Raw genomic sequence first — 20,173 nt, forward strand, 5'->3', positions numbered from 1 at the left:
AGAGAGCGAGAGAGACACAGAGAGAGCGAGAGAGACACAGAGAGAGCGAGAGAGAGCGAGAGAGAGAGAGAGACACAGAGAGAGCGAGAGAGAGAGAGACACAGAGAGAGCGAGAGAGAGAGAGAGGGACACAGAGAGAGCGAGAGACACAGAGAGAGACACAGAGAGAGCGAGAGAGACACAGAGACACAGAGAGAGCGAGAGAGAGAGAGACACAGAGAGAGCGAGAGACACAGAGAGAGCGAGAGACACACACACACACAGAGAGAGAGAGAGAGAGAGACACACACAGACACACACAGAGAGAGAGAGAGACACACACAGACACACACACAGAGAGAGAGAGAGAGACACACACAGACACACACAGAGAGAGAGAGAGAGAGAGAGAGACTTAATTGCCTCCACATTATAGTGATCGTTACTCTGTGGTGGTGGTGGTGTGTGAGCTGAACTACATAGCGACCCAGAACCCCCCACTGTCAAAGAGAAAACACTCTCATTCATATTCTCTCCATCTGTATCGCTTGTATTTGGAAATGTCTTATATGCTTTGGTAGTACAATACTACGAGATGGAGAGAGAGATTTATATGTGCTATTATTATTATTATTATTATTACGACGGAAATAAACTCGATTTCATTATCCTCACTGTATTGGATTTACTGAAATGATCGACCACTATACTGCTTTGGCAATATCTACTAATTGTATTTCATGCCAATAAAGCAATTTGAGAGACACACACACACACACACAGAGAGAGATACAGAGAGAGATACAGAGAGAGTCACAGAGAGAGAGAGACACAGAGAGAGAGAGAGACAGAGAGAGAGAGAGAGACACAGAGAGAGAGAGAGAGACACAGAGACACAGAAAGAGAGAGAGACACAGAGAGAGAGAGACACAGAGAGAGACACAGAGAGAGAGAGACACAGAGAGGGAGAGACAGAGAGAGAGACAGAGAGAGAGAGAGAGAGGGGGATAGAGAGAGACAGAGAGAGAGACCCTCTCTCTGCTCTTCTTCCTGGGGAAGGCCTGCCTGCTCCAAGACGTCTCCACCATGGTTGACCAGTCCACAGTGCCCCCCTCTCAGAGTGCAAACAACCATGGCATGACCCTGGACCCTGTCGCTCCTGCGGGTTCAAGCTCTATCCTCTATACCAGTGGTTCTCATCCTGTATACCAGTGGTTCTCATCCTCTATACCAGTGGTTCTCATCCTCTATACCAGTGGTTCTCATCCTCTATACCAGTGGTTCTCGTCCTCTACACCGGTGGTTCTCATCCTCTATACCAGTGGTTCTCATCCTCTATACCAGTGGTTCTCATCCTCTATACCAGTGGTTCTCATCCTCTATACCAGTCCAGTGGTTCTCATCCTCTATACCAGTCCAGTGGTTCTCATCCTCTATACAAGTCCAGTGGTTCTCATCCTCTACACCAGTGGTTCTCATCCTCTATACCAGTGGTTCTCATCCTCTATACCAGTGGTTCTCGTCCTCTATACCAGTCCAGTGGTTCTCATCCTCTATACCAGTCCAGTGGTTCTCATCCTGTATACCAGTCCAGTGGTTCTCATCCTGTATACCAGTCCAGTGGTTCTCATCCTGTATACCAGTCCAGTGGTTCTCATCCTGTATACCAGTCCAGTGGTTCTCATCTTCTATACCAGTGGTTCTCATCCTCTACACCAGTGGTTCTCATCCTGTATACCAGTGGTTCTCATCCTCTATACCAGTCCAGTGGTTCTCATCCTGTATACCAGTCCAGTGGTTCTCATCCTCTATACCAGTGGTTCTCATCCTCTACACCAGTGGTTCTCATCCTGTATACCAGTGGTTCTCATCCTCTATACCAGTGGTTCTCATCCTGTATACCAGTCCAGTGGTTCTCATCCTCTATACCAGTGGTTCTCATCCTCTATACCAGTCCAGTGGTTCTCATCCTCTATACCAGTGGTTCTCATCCTCTATACCAGTGGTTCTCATCCTCTACACCAGTGGTTCTCATCCTGTATACCAGTGGTTCTCATCCTCTATACCAGTGGTTCTCATCCTGTATACCAGTCCAGTGGTTCTCATCCTCTATACCAGTGGTTCTCATCCTCTATACCAGTCCAGTGGTTCTCATCCTCTATACCAGTGGTTCTCATCCTCTATACCAGTGGTTCTCATCCTCTATACCAGTGGGGTCTCATCCTGTATACCAGTGGTTACTCATCCTCTATACCAGTGGTTCTCATCCTCTATACCAGTGGTTCTCATCCTCTATAACCAGTCCAGTGGTTCTCATCCTCTATACCAGTGGGTTCTCATCCTCTATACCAGTCCAGTGGTTCTCATCCTCTATACCAGTGGGTTCTCATCCTCTATACCAGTGGTTCTCATCTCTATACCCGTGGTTCTCATCCTCTATACCAGTGGTCTCATCCTCTATACCAGTGGTTCTCATCCTCTATACCAGTGGTTCTCATCCTCTATACCAGTCCAGTGGTTCTCATCCTCTATACCAGTCCAGTGGTTCTCATCCTCTATACCAGTCCAGTGGTTCTCATCCTCTATACCAGTGGTTTTCATCCTCTACACCAGTGGTTCTCATCCTCTATACCAGTCCAGTGGTTCTCATCCTCTACACCAGTGGTTCTCATCCTCTATACCAGTCCAGTGGTTCTCATCCTCTATACCAGTCCAGTGGTTCTCATCCTCTATACCAGTGGTTCTCATCCTCTATACCAGTGGTTCTCATCCTCTATACCAGTGGTTCTCATCCTCTATACCAGTGGTTCTCATCCTCTATACCAGTGGTTCTCATCCTCTATACCAGTCCAGTGGTTCTCATCCTCTATACCAGTGGTTCTCATCCTCTACACCAGTGGTTCTCATCCTCTATACCAGTCCAGTGGTTCTCATCCTCTATACCAGTGGTTCTCATCCTCTATACCAGTCCAGTGGTTCTCATCCTCTATACCAGTGGTTCTCATCCTCTATACCAGTCCAGTGGTTCTCATCCTCTATACCAGTGGTTCTCATCCTGTATACCAGTGGTTCTCATCCTCTATACCAGTGGTTCTCATCCTCTATACCAGTGGTTCTCATCCTCTACACCAGTCCAGTGGTTCTCATCCTCTACACCAGTCCAGTGGTTCTCATCCTCTATACCAGTGGTTCTCATCCTGTATACCAGTGGTTCTCATCCTCTATACCAGTGGTTCTCATCCTCTTTCACTTACTGTACCACCGATTTGAATTTTGCTCTGTCCGGAGTACCCCTGAAGTACCCCCTGGTGTACATTTTACCAGTAGGCTTATAGTCTCATGAGTCTTCTCAAGTACCCCTTGTGGATAGACCAGGTACCCCCAAGGGTCCTAGTACCCCTGGTTGGGAACCACTGCTCTACAACATCCGTAGAGTACCACTTTTTCTGACACAGGAAGTGGCGCAGGTCCTTAACCAGGAACTTGTCCTCTCCCGTCTGGACTACTGCAACTCTTCGTTGGCTGGGCTCCCTGCTTGTGCCATCAAACCCCTGCAATTTATCCAGAACGCTGCAGTCTGTCTGGTGTTCAATCTTTCTAAGTTATCTCATGTCACCCCCCCCCCCCCCCCCCCGCCCGCTCCTCCGCACACTCCACTGGCTTCCAGTCAAAGCTTGCCTACCCCCCCCCTCCTCCCCCCCTACTTTCAGGCTATGCTCAAACTCTACTGCTCGTTTCTGCTGACAGAGACGGAGGGAGAGAGACGGAGGGAGAGAGACGGAGGGAGAGAGACGGAGGGAGACAGACAGAGGGAGGGAGGGAGGGAGGGAGGGAGGGAGACGGAGGGAGGGAGGGAGGGAGACGGACGGACGGACGGACGGACGGAGGGAGGGAGGGAGACGGACGGACGGACGGACGGACGGAGGGAGGGAGGGAGACGGACGGACGGACGGACGGACGGAGGGAGGGAGGGAGGGAGGGAGGGAGGGAGGGAGGGATACGGACGGACGGACGGACGGAGGGAGGGAGGGAGGGAGACGGACGGACGGACGGAGGGAGGGAGGGAGACAGACAGGGAGACAGACAGAGGGAGGGAGACAGACAGACAGAGGGAGGGAGGGAGGGAGACAGACAGACAGACAGACAGGGAGGGAGAGAGATGGAGGGAGGGAGGGAGACAGACAGAGGGAGGGAGACAGACAGAGGGAGGGAGGGAGGGAGACGGACGGACGGACGGACGGACGGACGGAGGGAGGGAGGGAGGGAGGGAGGGAGGGAGGGAGGGAGACAGACAGACAGACAGACAGACAGACAGACAGACTGTCTCTCTGTCTGAGGGAGGGAGGGAGGGAGACAGACAGGGAGACAGACAGAGGGAGGGAGACAGACAGACGGAGGGAGGGAGGGAGACAGACAGACAGACAGAGGGAGGGAGGGAGGGAGGGAGACAGACAGACAGACAGAGGGAGACAGACAGACAGACGGAGGGAGACAGACAGACAGACAGACAGACGGAGGGAGACAGACAGACAGACAGACAGACAGACAGACAGACAGACAGACAGACAGACAGACAGACGGAGGGAGACAGACAGACAGACAGACGGAGGGAGACAGACAGACAGACAGACGGAGGGAGACAGACAGACAGACAGACAGACGGAGGGAGACAGACAGACAGACAGACAGACGGAGGGAGACAGACGGACGGAGGGAGACAGACAGACGGACAGACAGACAGACAGACGGAGGGAGACAGACAGACAGACAGACAGACAGACAGACAGACAGACAGGGAGGGAGACAGACGGAGGGAGAGAGACACGGAGGGAGAGAGACACGGAGGGAGAGAGACACGGAGGGAGGGAGACACGGAGGGAGAGAGACACGGAGGGAGAGAGACACGGAGGGAGGGAGACAGAGGGAGGGAGACGGAGGGAGGGAGACAGACAGACAGAGGGAGACAGACACAGAGACAGACAGAGACAGACAGACACAAACAGACACAAACAGAGACAGACACAAACAGAGACAGACACAAACAGAGACAGACACAAACAGAGACAGACAGAGACAGACAGGGAGAGACGGAGAGGGAGAGACGTATAGAGACCTAGAGAGAGGGAGAGACACACACAGAGAGAGGGAGAGACACAGACCGACAGACAGATTTAGAAACACATGCCAGAAAAATCTCCTTTTGGTCTTCTCTCTCCCCCCCCCCCCCCCTACCAGGTGATGCAGCACCCTACAGAGGGGGGCCAGGTTCTGTCTCTGTGCAGTAACCAGAAGGAGATGCTGGGTAAAGTAGCTGAGATCTGGATCTTCTCTCTGTCCAGTCAGCCGATAGACCACGAAGAGGCTGCTCTGCAGGGCGGAACCAAGATCAAATGTTCAGGTACGCTGTTACACAACATGGTGGTTCTACTGAGGTATTCAGGTACGCTGTTAAACAACATGGTGGTTCTACTGAGGTATTCAGGTACGCTGTTACACAACATGGTGGTTCTACTGAGGTATTCAGGTACGCTGTTACACAACATGGTGGTTCTACTGAGGTATTCGGGTACGCTGTTAAACAACATGGTGGTTCTACTGAGGTATTCAGGTACGCTGTTACACAACATGGTGGTTCTACTGAGGTATTCAGGTACGCTGTTACACAACATGGTGGTTCTACTGAGGTATTCAGGTACGCTGTTACACAACATGGTGGTTCTACTGAGGTATTCGGGTACGCTGTTACACAACATGGTGGTTCTACTGAGGTATTCAGGTACGCTGTTACACAACATGGTGGTTCTACTGAGGTATTCAGGTACGCTGTTACACAACATGGTGGTTCTACTGAGGTATTCAGGTACGCTGTTACACAACATGGTGGTTCTACTGAGGTATTCAGGTACGCTGTTACACAACATGGTGGTTCTACTGAGGTATTCAGGTACGCTGTTACACAACATGGTGGTTCTACTGAGGTATTCAGGTACGCTGTTACACAACATGGTGGTTCTACTGAGGTATTCAGGTACGCTGTTACACAACATGGTGGTTCTACTGAGGTGTTCAGGTACGCTGTTACACAACATGGTGGTTCTACTGAAGTATTCAGGTACGCTGTTACACAACATGGTGGTTCTACTGAGGTATTCAGGTACGCTGTTACACAACATGGTGGTTCTACTGAGGTATGCTGTTACACAACATGGTGGTTCTACTGAGGTATTCAGGTACGCTGTTACACAAAGTTCTGCAGGGGGGGAACTAGATTAAATGCACAGGTAGGCAGCTGTGACCCAATACGGTGGTTCGACCCGGGCATGGCTACTGAGGTAGACAGCTGTGACCCAATACGGTGGTTCTACCCGGGCATGGCTACTGAGGTAGGCAGCTGTGACCCAATACGGTGGTTCTACCCGGGCATGGCTACTGAGGTAGGCTTTGACACAGTACAGCTCTCTGCTCTAGTTTGGGTTAACAGTCATGGTTCAATTCCATCCGAATCAGCCTTTCTGGCAGCCTGGTAAAACAGTAGATCAAATGGTCAGATGCGTATCGACACAGTCTCAGACCACGGTTCTATAGGAATCCATTATTCAGCCAGCCGGGCAGAGCACTGAGCAGAGGGTAAAAGAGACTAGTAGTTAATCTTGTAAGGTACATTTTCTCTGCATAAAGCAGGCGCCAATTAGATCAAATTGTATCAAAGTGCTCTTTACCAAAGTGCCATGTAGTACTCTGAACTGCATTACTGCTTGTGAAATCTGAAGACCACAATAAAAAAAAAAATGCATGAATGATTTAACAACCCTGGCAGCTTGTGACGTGATATTCTACAGCTTGCTTCAGCAGCATTAGGTTAATTTGTGTGTGTGTGTGTGTGTGTGTTTTCTAGATACCTATTCAGAGGAGGAGTATGAGAGTTTCTCTTCAGAGCAGGAGGCCAGCGATGATGCTGTTCAGGGTCAGGTCAGTACAAATACAGTCCGATACGTTATCCTCGCTGAGGCCGAACAGACAGGAGAAACACATCAGAGGTGTATTCATTCGTTTTGCAACGTAAAAAAACATTTAGCAACGGAAAAACTTTTTGCAAACAAAAACAAGTTTCTATTAGACAAATTCAGGTAGTCCTTCCATATTTCATTATTTTTGATTTTGTTTGGTTCTGTTTGTGGGCTTCTGTTTGGTTCTGTTGGCTCTGTTTGTTGGCTCTGTTTGGTTCTGTTTGTTGTCTTCTGTTTGGTTCTGTTGGCTTCTGTTTGGTTCTGTTTGTTGGCTTCTGTTTGGTTCTGTTTGTTGGCTCTGTATGGTTCTGTTGGCTTCTGTTTGGTTCTGTTTGTTGGCTTCTGTTTGGTTCTGTTGGCTCTGTTTGGTTCTGTTTGTTGGCTTCTGTTTGGTTCTGTTTGTTGGCTTCTGTTTGGTTCTGTTTGGTTCTGTTTGGCTCTGTTGGCTTCTGTTGGCTTCTGTTTGGTTCTGTTGGCTCTGTTTGGTTCTGTTTGTTGGCTTCTGTTTGGTTATGTTGGCTCTGTTTGGTTCTGTTGGCTCTGTTTGGTTCTGTTTGTTGGCTTCTGTTGGCTTCCTAGTGAATATACCCCTGGAGTGAGTTGTTATACTGTACAGTCGTGGCCAAAAGTTTTGAGAATGACACAAATATTACTTTTCACAAAGTCTGCTGCCTCAGTTTGTATGATGGCAATTGGCATATACTCCAGAATGTTATGAAGAGTGATCAGATGAATTGCAATTAATTGCAAAGTCCCTCTTTGCCATGCAAATTAACTGAATCCCCCAAAAAACATTTCCACTGCATTTCAGCCCTGCCACAAAAGGACCAGCTGACATCATGTCAGTGATTCTCTCGTTAACACAGGTGTGAGTGTTGACGAGGACAAGGCTGGAGATCACTCTGTCATGCTGATTGAGTTCGAATAACAGACTGGAAGCTTCAAAAGGAGGGTGGTGCTTGGAATCATTGTTCTTCCTCTGTCAACCATGGTTACCTGCAAGGAAACACGTGCCGTCATCATTGCTTTGCACAAAAAGGGCTTCACAGGCAAGGATATTACTGCCAGTAAGATTGCACCTAAATCAAACATTTATCGGATCATCAAGAACTTCAAGGAGAGCGGTTCAAATGTTGTGAAGAAGGCTTCAGGGCGCCCAAGAAAGTCCAGCAAGCGCCAGGACCGTCTCCTAAAGTTGATTCAGCTGCGGGATCGGGACACCACCAGTACAGAGCTTGCTCAGGAATGGCAGCAGGCAGGTGTGAGTGCACCTGCACGCACAGTGAGGCGAAAATCTTTGGAGGATGGCCTCGTGTCAAGGGCAGCAAAGAAGCCACTTCTCTCCAGGAAAAACATCAGGGACATACTGATATTCTGCAAAAGGTACAGGAATTGGACTGCTGAGGACCGAGGTAAAGTCATTTTCTCTGATGAATCCCCTTTCCGATTGTTTGGGGCATCCGGAAAAAAGCTTGTCTGGAGAAGACAAGGTGAGCACTACCATCAGTCCTGTGTCATGCCAACAGTAAAGCATCCTGAGACCATTGATGTGTGGGGTTGCTTCTCAGCCAAGGGAGTGGGCTCACTCACAATTTTGTCTAAGAACACAGCCATGAATAAAGAATGGTACCAACACATCCTCCGAGAGCAACTTCTCCCAACCATCCAGGAACAGTTTGGTGACGAACAATGCCTTTTCCAGCATGATGGAGCACCTTGCCACAAGGCAAAAGTGATAACTAAGTGGCTAGGGGAACAAAACATTGATATTTTGGGTCCATGGCCAGGAAACTCCCCAGATCTTAATCCCATTGAGAATTTGTGGTCAATCCTCAAGAGGCGGGTGGACAAACAAAACCCCACAAATTCTGACAAACTCCAAGCATTGATTATGCAAGAATGGGCTGCCATCAGTCAGGATGTGGCCCAGAAGTTAATTGACAGCATGCCAGGGCGGATTGCAGAGGTCTTGAAAAAGAAGGGTCAACACTGCAAATATTGACTCTTTGCATCAACTTCATGTAATTGTCAATAAAAGCCTTTGACACTTATGAAATGCTTGTAATTATACTTCAGTATTCCATAGTAACATCTGACAAAAATATCTAAAGACACTGAAGCAGCACACTTTGTGGAAATTAATATTTGTGTCATTCTCAACTTTTAGCCACGACTGTATATGTTTGACAACCTGCCCTGGCTGTGTTTTAACCCAGTGTACTGTTTACATATTTATCCCCAGGACCTTGAGGATGATGAGTATGATGTGAGGAAGCCTAAGAAGCACAGGAGGTCTATCGTGAGGACTGCCTCAATTACCAGGGTAAGAGATGGTAGTAAAGTCATCCAAACATCTTGTTGTGTTGTGTAAACATTAAGCTTAGCCAAGCTGAGGTTTATGGATAAGCCTTATCTTATTGTATTGGAAATAAGATTAGATACAATGTTTTTGTTTGAGATTTGTTTCCTGCTAAAAAACAAAAAGCATTCGGTGGTAATTCACAATGTTCCAGTGTGTTTTTTAGGGGGGGGGGGGGGGTTCTGCCTAAGATGCTACCTGCTGGTCAAACGGCAGCGTTGCCATGGTTTTTATTTCACCTTTATTTAACATGGTCCCACTTCCTTCAGGGTTGTTTTTAAAGGTGCAATATACAGAAATATTTCTGCCATTGCCTGGTTGTGAATCATTGCACCATCTAATCCACTGCGAAAATGTATTTGCAATATCCCCAACAATTTCATATTTTCAGCCGTTTGAAAGCTAGTGTAAACCAAAATTACAAAAAAAACGCAAAAATGAACTTAAGGACAGGAAGCATAGAAATAGAGCACATACTGTAGAACAGATCTGCCTTCTCAGACATCCTTTCAATGAGAATAACATAGAAATGTGAGTTATAGATCTGTCAATCTAGTTCGGTTTGCCCCAAAAAAAGCTACATATTTGTTGTTGGAAATCCTTTAGTCAACTGATTTACTGTCCCGGTTGTTGTTAGCCTGGGTACCAGTCTGTCTGTGTGTGTGTGTGTGTGTGTGCGTGCTATTATTCCACGCGTAAACAGACCCAGGCTAGATCTTTGTGATGGGTCTGTCTGTTTGACGAGGAGTTGTTTCTGTGTCCTCTTTTAGCAGCAGAACTTTAAACAGAGACTGGTGGCCCTGATCAAGAGGTTTCGAGTCTCAGACGAGGTAACAACCTGTCCAACTGTTATACTAACCAGGGTTGGGGTCAATGAGGTAACAACCTGTCCAACTGTTATACTAACCAGGGTTGGGGTCAATGAGGTAACAACCTGTCCAACTGTTATACTAACCAGGGTTGGGGTCAATGAGGTAACAACCTGTCCAACTGTTATACTAACCAGGGTTGGGGTCAATGAGGTAACAACCTGTCCAGCTGTTATACTAACCAGGGTTGGGGTCAATGAGGTAACAACCTGTCCAACTGTTATACTAACCAGGGTTGGGGTCAATGAGGTAACAACCTGTCCAGCTGTTATACTAACCAGGGTTGGGGTCAATGAGGTAACAACCTGTCCAACTGTTATACTAACCAGGGTTGGGGTCAATGAGGTAACAACCTGTCCAACTGTTATACTAACCAGGGTTGGGGTCAATGAGGTAACAACCTGTCCAGCTGTTATACTAACCAGGGTTGGGGTCAATGAGGTAACAACCTGTCCAACTGTTATACTAACCAGGGTTGGGGTCAATGAGGTAACAACCTGTCCAGCTGTTATACTAACCAGGGTTGGGGTCAATGAGGTAACAACCTGTCCAGCTGTTATACTAACCAGGGTTGGGGTCAATGAGGTAACAACCTGTCCAACTGTTATACTAACCAGGGTTGGGGTCAATGAGGTAACAACCTGTCCAGCTGTTATACTAACCAGGGTTGGGGTCAATGAGGTAACAACCTGTCCAGCTGTTATACTAACCAGGGTTGGGGTCAATTCCATTTCTATTCCAGTCAATTCAGAAATTAAACCCAGTTCTAAAGGTTCCTCATTGAAAAGCATTGAAGAGAATTGGAATTTCAGTGTATTTCCTTAATTGACTGGAATTTAAATGGAATTGACCCCAACCCTGATACTCTGTTTTAAACGAGGTAACCCAACCCTGATACTGTTTTAAACGAGGTAACCCAACCCTGATACTCTGTTTTAAACGAGGTAACCCAACCCTGATACTCTGTTTTAAACGAGGTAACCCAACCCTGATACTGTTTTAAACGAGGTAACCCAACCCTGATACTCTGTTTTAAACGAGGTAACCCAACCCTGATACTCTGTTTTAAACGAGGTAACCCAACCCTGATACTCTGTTTTAAACGAGGTAACTTTAAGCATTTCTAAGTGTCATATCACTTACTTCAAACTGCTAGGGTCCTTTTCATTCGTTTGCTCAGTAGATGTATGCAACTGTTAAACACCTGTTACCTTGTGTGATAACTTTCTTTCTTACTTCTTGTCTCTGTCTTTCTATCTGTGTGCGTTTTCCGCATGCGCGTGTGTGTGGGTGGGTTCCCCTGCATGCTCCTGCGTATTTCTCTGCGTCTATCTGAATGTTCCAGGTGTTGGACTCGGAGCAGGACCCGGCTGAGCCCCCTCCAGAGGTAGAGGAGGATCTGGACCTCGAGAGTCTGGAGTTTGAGAATCCCAGTGACAGTGGACCAGAACTAGACGATGACGACAGTGTTCTCAGCACCCCGAAACCTAAACTCAAGTGAGTGGGAGGAGAGCTATCAGTGTGTGTATTAAGTGGTCCCGTGTGGCTCAGTTGGTAGAGCATGGTGTTTGCAACGCCAGGGTTGTGGGTTTGATTCCCACGGGGGACCAGTACGGAAAACAAATGTATGAAATGTGTGCATTCACTACTGTAAGTCGTTCTGGATAAGAGCGTCTGCTAAATGACTAAAAATGTAAAATTAAGTGATTTTTTTCCCCAGAGAGATATGGCTGTAGACTCTTGTAACACCATAGCAGTCTACACTACAGACATATTTCAGGGCAATGAGGGACTCCAGTGACTCTTTTCAGATGTATTTATTTCTGATGCTTTCTCTTTCAGGCCGTATTTTGAGGGTCTCTCCCTCTCCAGTTCTCAGACAGATATTGGCAGCATCCACAGCAGCCGGAGTCACAGAGAACCACCAAGTCCGGTGAGAACAACTGATTTTGCCATTCACTATACCCTGGATGAGACTGTCACCCTCTCAGGACCATAATATACCCTGGATGAGACTGTCACCCTCTCAGGACCATAATATACCCTGGATGAGACTGTCACCCTCTCAGCCCAGGACCATAATATACCCTGGATGAGACTGTCACCCTCTCAGGACCATAATATACCCTGGATGAGACTGTCACCCTCTCAGGACCATAATATACCCTGGATGAGACTGTCACCCTCTCAGGACCATAATATACCCTGGATGAGACTGTCACCCTCTCAGGACCATAATATACCCTGGATGAGACTGTCACCCTCTCAGGACCATAATATACCCTGGATGAGATCCATCAGACAACCTAGCTTTTCTGTTCTAGCTGTTCTGTTAGTTATACTGCTAGCTATACTGCTAGCTATACTGTTAGCTATACTACTAGCTATACTACTAGCTATACTGCTAGCTATACTGCTAGCTATACTACTAGCTATACTGCTAGCTATTCTGTTATACTGTTAGCTATACTACTAGCTATACTACTAGCTATACTGCTAGCTATACTGCTAGCTATACTGTTTTAGCTATACTGCTAGCTCTACTGTTAGCTATACTGCTAGCTCTACTGCTAGCTCTACTGTTAGCTATACTGCTGTAGCTATACTGTTGTAGCTATACTGCTGTAGCTATACTGTTGTAGCTATACTGCTGTAGCTATACTGCTGTAGCTATACTGTTGTTGCTATACTGCTGTAGCTATACTGCTGTAGCTATACTGCTGTAGTTATACTGCTGTAGCTATACTGCTGTAGCTATACTGTTGTAGCTATAGTGTTGTAGCTATAGTGTTGTAGCTATACTGTTCTAGCTATACACCTCCCTCGCACATTGTAATCCTCCTCTCTTCCCTTTTCCCTCCAGATGGACCCAGACAAGACTAAGAGCAGCGGAGACAAGTTCCAGGTGGACAATGTCTCAGATAACGCTTCTCTTGTAAGTATTCTCAAACAACTGCCATCCATCCATCCATTTGATGGTAGAAACTGTAGCACTATTATCCCCTGGTCACTGGGTCGTGGTCAGGTCTTCCTTATTGAAGTTATTTTATCTCACTCCAGTAAAGTACATATCGGATTAAAACATTTCAAGACAGACCTGATGGAAACAGAACATTTGTCGGTAAACTTTCCAAATGTCGACAAAACAAAATACACCAGACAAAGTGGGATCTTTTTGTGTCTGTAAAATTAATAAGGCGAAAAATTACGGTGCATACTCCTTTATGCGCAAATATTGATATAACTGTCATATCGAAGGAAACTTGGAGTCGCTCGTTATGTTGTGATAAACTTTACAGGGTGGTGAAAGTGTACGATGAGCTTCATGCTCCTCACCAATAAATATTCAGGGTGTTATTCTGGTGACATGAAGATCGATGCTTGGCTGCCGTTTTTGAGAAATGTAAAATAATCTCAGTCTTTAGTCCATAATAATCTCATTATGTAGGCTATACCCGCACTGTATCTGCCAGCTGTTGGCTAGAGCACAGGGACCAATACCAGAGTAGACACATTCGCTATATAACACAATATTCATTGTGACAAAACCATCAGTAAAGTAGTTTTTTTTATTTACTGCAAAATGTATTTTTATGTGCACTATGTCATCATGCACTTTTATCCACACAAAAAATACATTTGATGGAAACACAGATCGTAGAATAATCACATGACAATCTGTCACCAATCGGATGGAAACCTAGCTAGTGAGAGTAACCTGTATGAATGACAAAAAGAAACTAGATACTACCAACTGCCTTTGTGTCTCATCCCTGTATTTGCTCCGTCCCAGCAGGAGGAGCAACCAGAGGCAGTAACCCCCACTACAGAGCTGGAGATGGACAACATGGACACCTTCCTGGAGAAGCTGCCCCCTACTGGCAAGATGAAGAAGACCGAGTCCCTCATCATCCCTTCCAACAGGTGGTAAATACTGGCTAACTCTTTCAGTTCCTCTTTCAATGATTCCTCGCATATTATCTCCTCTTTCTCAAGCGTTATTGGAGGAGAAGGTCCATGGTCCCTCTCTTCAGACCTTCTTATCCAGTGTGTTTTGAGGAGGTGAGAAGACAGGAGGATGCAAGGAATCGAGAACAGATGAATTGAGAAAGAGTCTCTGATTCCCTCTCTCAAACCTCTGCTAGATACAGCATCTTCTCACGTTCAGCTTGCTTCAGTCCATGCACCTTGGTAGGAAAGAAAGGTGGCGACAGCATTTATTTTTCTCTCCAATCCACTCTCACCCTCTCTCCATCTAGCCGACCCTCTCTCCATCCAGCCGACCCTCTCTCCATCTAGCCGACCCTCTCTCCATCCAGCCGACCCTCTCTCCATCCAGCCGACCCTCTCTCCATCTAGCCGACCCTCTCTCCAATCCACTCTCACCCTCTCTCCATCTAGCCGACCCTCTCTCCATCTAGCCGACCATGCTCTCTGGGATTATTAAATTATGACGGGTCCACTCTCACCCTCTCTCCATCTAGCCGACCCTCTCTCCATCTAGCCGACCCTCTCTCCATCTAGCCGACCCTCTCTCCATCTAGCCGACCCTCTCTCCATCCAGCCGACTCTCTCTCCATCCAGCCGACCCTCTCTCCATCCAGCCGACCCTCTCTCCATCTAGCCGACCCTCTCTCCATCCAGCCGACCCTCTCTCCATCTAGCCGACCATGATCTCTGGGATTATTAAATTATGACGGGTCCACTCTCACCCTCTCTCCATCTAGCCGACCCTCTCTCCATCTAGCCGACCCTCTCTCCATCTAGCCGACCCTCTCTCCATCTAGCCGACCCTCTCTCCATCTAGCCGACCCTCTCTCCATCTAGCCGACCCTCTCTCCATCCAGCCGACCCTCTTTCCATCTAGCCGACCCTCTCTCCATCTAGCCGACCCTCTCTCCATCTAGCCGACCCTCTCTCCATCCAGCCGACCCTCTCTCCATCTAGCCGACCCTCTCTCCATCTAGCCGACCCTCTCTCCATCTAGCCGACCCTCTCTCCAATCCACTCTCACCCTCTCTCCATCTAGCCGACCCTCTCTCCATCTAGCCGACCCTCTCTCCATCCAGCCGACCCTCTCTCCATCTAGCCGACCCTCTCTCCAATCCACTCTCACCCTCTCTCCATCTAGCCGACCCTCTCTCCATCTAGCCGACCCTCTCTCCATCTAGCCGACCCTCTCTCCATCTAGCCGACCCTCTCTCCATCCAGCCGACCCTCTCTCCATCTAGCCGACCCTCTCTCCATCTAGCCGACCCTCTCTCCATCTAGCCGACCCTCTCTCCATCCAGCCGACCCTCTCTCCATCTAGCCGACCCTCTCTCCATCCAGCCGACCCTCTCTCCATCTAGCCGACCCTCTCTCCATCTAGCCGACCCTCTCTCCAATCCACTCTCACCCTCTCTCCATCTAGCCGACCCTCTCTCCATCTAGCCGACCCTCTCTCCATCCAGCCGACCCTCTCTCCATCTAGCCGACCCTCTCTCCAATCCACTCTCACCCTCTCTCCATCTAGCCGACCCTCTCTGCATCTAGCCGACCCTCTCTCCATCTAGCCGACCCTCTCTCCATCCAGCCGACCCTCTCTCCATCTAGCCGACCCTCTCTCCATCTAGCCGACCCTCTCTCCATCTAGCCGACCCTCTCTCCATCCAGCCGACCCTCTCTCCATCTAGCCGACCATGATCTCTGGGATTATTAAATTATGACGGGTCCACTCTCACTCTCTCTCCATCTAGCCGACCATGCTCTCTGGGATTATTAAATTATGACGGGTCCACTCTCACCCTCTCTCCATCTAGCCGACCATGCTCTCTGGGATTATTAAATTATGACGGGTCCACTCTCACCCTCTCTCCATCTAGCCGACCCTCTCTCCATCTAGCCGACCATGATCTCTGGGATTATTAAATTATGACGGGTCCACTCTCACTCTCTCTCCATCTAGCCGACCATGCTCTCTGGGATTATTAAATTATGACGGGTCCACTCTCACTCTCTCTCCATCTAGCCGACCATGCTCTCTGGGATTATTAAATTATGACGGGTCCACTCTCACCCTCTCTCCATCTAGCCGACCCTCTCTCCATCCAGCCGACCCTCTCTCCATCTAGCCGACCATGCTCTCTGGGATTATTAAATTATGACGGGTCCACTCTCACTCTCTCTCCATCTAGCCGACCATGCTCTCTGGGATTATTAAATTATGACGGGTCCACTCTCACTCTCTCTCCATCTAGCCGACCATGCTCTCTGGGATTATTAAATTATGACGGGTCCACTCTCACCCTCTCTCCATCTAGCCGACCCTCTCTCCATCCAGCCGACCCTCTCTCCATCTAGCCGACCATGCTCTCTGGGATTATTAAATTATGACGGGTCCACTCTCACCCTCTCTCCATCCAGCCGACCATGATCTCTGGGATTATTAAAGATGTCACGAGGCTTTACTTAATTTTTTTTAAACTTTTTTTTTTTTTTTTTACTGCATCGAGGTAGCATACACAAAGGTTTCGGCTTAACAGCCTTCTTCAGGTTGTAGGTTCCTTGCTCTTCAGAATTCCCTCACACCTCCCAACCTTTTGTCTTTCATAATTTCTAGCTCAAACACCACGTCATTCTCTCTTTTCTTCAATTGAAGAAACAATAGCTCTTTTTCCCTCTTTCCTATGGCTGTTTCTAGGATGAAATTTCTGGTGGGCAGACAGAACTTTTGTCTTTCTGAGCTAATAACCTGGAATTTTGTAGTTTTTAACATGACTCGACCAGAATCATTTTGGTGGCAACGCCCTAACCTGCATCCCCCCTAGAGCCGGCCCTGCTCTCTACTCATTTAGGGTCACACCTCACTCCCTAATTCAAATCTATCATCTTCCTTTCTTTTCTCCTCTACCTGAAGAAAACAACCCCCCTTTCCTTCCTTCTGTCCTCACTTTAGTGTTCTGGTGTCTTCTCCAGGCAGGAAGCTAAGTTGGCGGGGAGGAGAGGGAGGAGTACTTCCCTAAAGGAGCGCCAGCCCAACAGGCCACAGAATGAGAGAGCCAACAGCCTGGATAACGAACGCTTGCTCGACACACGCTGCCATCTACAGGTAGGAGGAGCACACTGCAAGCAAACCAGATCAGTGGCTGTATGTATCAAGCATCACAGTGTAGGAGTGCTGATGTAGAATCAGTTTTGCCTTTTAGATCACAATAAATAACATTTACTAGATTAGCGCAGTGATGCAGAGGGGTTGTAGAGCATGCTGGTCTATAATTCTCTGAGAGGCTCTGTCTCTGTGGTATCCTCATTGTTAGAAAGGTGGGCCAGTAACCAGATGGTTTCCTGGTTTGAATCCAGGGGAGAATCCAGGGGAGAACAACTGCTCCCTCTCATTGAAGCCACGGTAGTTCAAGGCCGACTGCGGTACTGCAGCCATTGTTTGCAGAAAACAAGATACCCCATTAGAGTGAATGGAAAAATGTCAATCTTCGTGGGAATAAAAATATATTTTGAAGACTATGAGGGTACCAATAATTGCTTCTAATACACCAGATGTATGTCCTTGAACCGATCATTTTTTAAATCGCACACAGAAGAAGTTATAAGGATAATTTAGTTGCAAATGGCAGCCTGCAGTACCCCGGTCGGCCTTCACCTTGAGTTACTCAATGAGAGGGGGCACTGAGCTAGCCTGCAAAGTCACTTCCCGCGGCTCTGTGGGTGATCGGCTCCAGGGGCGTGGCTCTGCGGCTGATCAGCTCCAGGGGCGTGGCTCTGCGGCTGATCGGCTCCAGGGGCGTGGCTCTGCGGCTGATCGGCTCCAGGGGCGTGGCTCTGCGGCTGATCGGCTCCAGGGGCGTGGCTCTGCGGCTGATCAGCTCCAGGGGCGTGGCTCTGTGGCTGATCGGCTCCAGGGGCGTGGCTCTTCCAGTGTCTGCATCTCGGCTGTGTGTGATGAATTTCTATTTCGATGCACAATAACAATTTTGATTATTTTCTATCTATTCTATAAGTGTATTCCCCCTCCACAGATCCCCAGGAAGACCGTGTATGACCAACTGAACCACATCCTGGTGTCTGACCACCATCTACCTGACAGCATCATCCTCATCAACACATCTGATTGGCAGGGCCAGGTAAGAGACAGAAAGTGATATACAAGAAGTGACAGTTTAGTGACCCTTCTCTGGTCTGTCTCCATGACGACCAGAAGGAAAAACAATAGATAGAATTACGAATTAGTCAACTTCTCTTTACGCCCTCGTATTCTCACATTTTCACATTATATTTCTCTCTGTCCATTTCTTTTTTTTTTAATTTTCCCTTTCTCAAACTGTTTCGCTTGCCTGCAAACAATGCCTTCAGGGTGTTCTTGTTACTTCCTGTTGAATGGGGAACGAGGGAGAGCTCGGTGTGTTGTTTTAGAAAGTCTATTGAAGAAGTTTGGTTACTAGCTATCTACATTTTGAGTTTAGATCCCGTGACGTGGTTAGCATCAGTTGCTGGGACTGCTACTATCTGTCCGGTGATCCTGCTGACCAAGGCCGGGTCCGAGGAGCTGTTTGGCGTAGCAGCTAGCCTAGCTGCTAGCTAGCTGCCTATCGAGCTAGTTTTCTTTAGGGCTTGAACGCAGCCCGCGACGCGGTTAACCATTGTGACTGGGACCGAGGATTGTCCCTGTTCTTGACGCTGTCTAGATCCCTGCTGTTTGTTGTTGTTTTCAATCTTCCCTGCAACCTGCCCTGTCTGGAACTGCGAGGAGTAACAGAGTAACCTACGTTGCTACCATGACAAAGACCAAAGCCGGCGGAATTACCGTTGAGGACAGTGTCGTCTCTCTATCACAGGTGAAGGATCTTTTAAATGAACAAAAATAGTTCTACAAGTAGTTGATACAACAACAGGAAAATAGCATCGAGTGTTTTGTCCAAATACTGGTGGAGTCAACTAATAAAATAATGGATGACCTGACCAGAGAGGTTCAGGACCTGAAGAACGGTTTGCAGTTCTCCCAGGGTCAGCTCTATGAGTTGAAACAGGAGAAAGGCAAGATGACAGCAATCTGGAAGTCATTGAGAGAGGACATCAGTTCTGTGTGTGAATCCATGATAACAATGACGGAGAAATCAGATTATCTCAAGGGACAATCAAGGAGGAACAACATGGTTGTGGATGGAATTCCAGAATCTCCACGTGAGACCTGGATGGCGTCTGAGGACATAGTGATGGAAATGATCTCTGAGAAATTGAAGATGGACCACAGGAAGATTGAGGTGGAGTGCGCCCACAGGACTGGAAAACCCACCACCGGCTCAGGTGACAGGCCCAGTCCGATAGTGGTCAAGTTCCTGAGGTTCAAGGACAACGTAACTGTTCTGGAAAGAGCCAAGAACTTGAGAGGAACATGTATATTCCCCAATGAGGACTATCCTCTGAAGCTGTGCACCAGAAGAGGAAAGAACTGATCCCAGCCACGAAAGCTGCCAGAGCACGTGGGAACATTGCCTACATCCGCTACGACAGGCTCAGAAGCCTGGAAGGGATGAGAGAGCCAAGCCTATGGGTTCGTAGCTTCAACCCTGCATCACACACACACACACACACACACACACACACACACACACACACACACACACACACACACACACACACCAACTGATTAATGGACTGCCGAATGTATGTATTTGTCTCTTGCTTTGTTAGCTCTTTTCCATATTATGTCTATCTCTGATAAGCTACCCAGGAAAGAGCTGAAAATAGCCCATATTAATATACCCTACCGGTCCAAAGTTTGGACACACCTACTCATTCAAGGTTTTTTCTTTATTTTTACTATTTTCTACATTGTAGAATAATAGTGAATACATCAAAACAATGAAATAACACATATGAAATCATGTGGTAACCAAAAAAGTGTTAAATAAATCAAAATATATTTGAGATTCTTCAATGTAGCCCCCCTTTGCCTTGATGAC

The 20,173-nt window shown here is 47.7% G+C and overlaps 1 protein-coding gene across 7 annotated transcripts in view; it reads left to right on the plus strand.

Annotated features, from left to right (window-relative positions):
• The window catches only part of pacs2 (phosphofurin acidic cluster sorting protein 2), a 114,940-nt gene that overhangs the window by 71,005 nt on the left and 23,762 nt on the right, over positions 1–20,173 (plus strand). For 4 of the 7 annotated variants that reach the window (XM_029730927.1, XM_029730926.1, XM_029730930.1 and 1 more), the window contains 10 exons: positions 5,215–5,377; positions 6,875–6,948; positions 9,229–9,309; positions 10,116–10,175; positions 11,560–11,711; positions 12,057–12,147; positions 13,078–13,149; positions 14,008–14,141; positions 17,172–17,304; positions 18,230–18,334. In XM_029730927.1, the coding sequence (XP_029586787.1) occupies positions 5,215–5,377; positions 6,875–6,948; positions 9,229–9,309; positions 10,116–10,175; positions 11,560–11,711; positions 12,057–12,147; positions 13,078–13,149; positions 14,008–14,141; positions 17,172–17,304; positions 18,230–18,334 (1,065 nt within the window). The remainder of the gene's footprint in view (positions 1–5,214; positions 5,378–6,874; positions 6,949–9,228; positions 9,310–10,115; positions 10,176–11,559; positions 11,712–12,056; positions 12,148–13,077; positions 13,150–14,007; positions 14,142–17,171; positions 17,305–18,229; positions 18,335–20,173) is intronic. The other 3 variants (XM_029730928.1, XM_029730931.1, XM_029730929.1) reach the window with 2 other exon arrangements.

This window comes from Salmo trutta, chromosome 33, assembly GCF_901001165.1.
Source record: "Salmo trutta chromosome 33, fSalTru1.1, whole genome shotgun sequence".
In the NCBI taxonomy this organism is placed as follows: Eukaryota; Metazoa; Chordata; class Actinopteri; order Salmoniformes; family Salmonidae; genus Salmo; species Salmo trutta.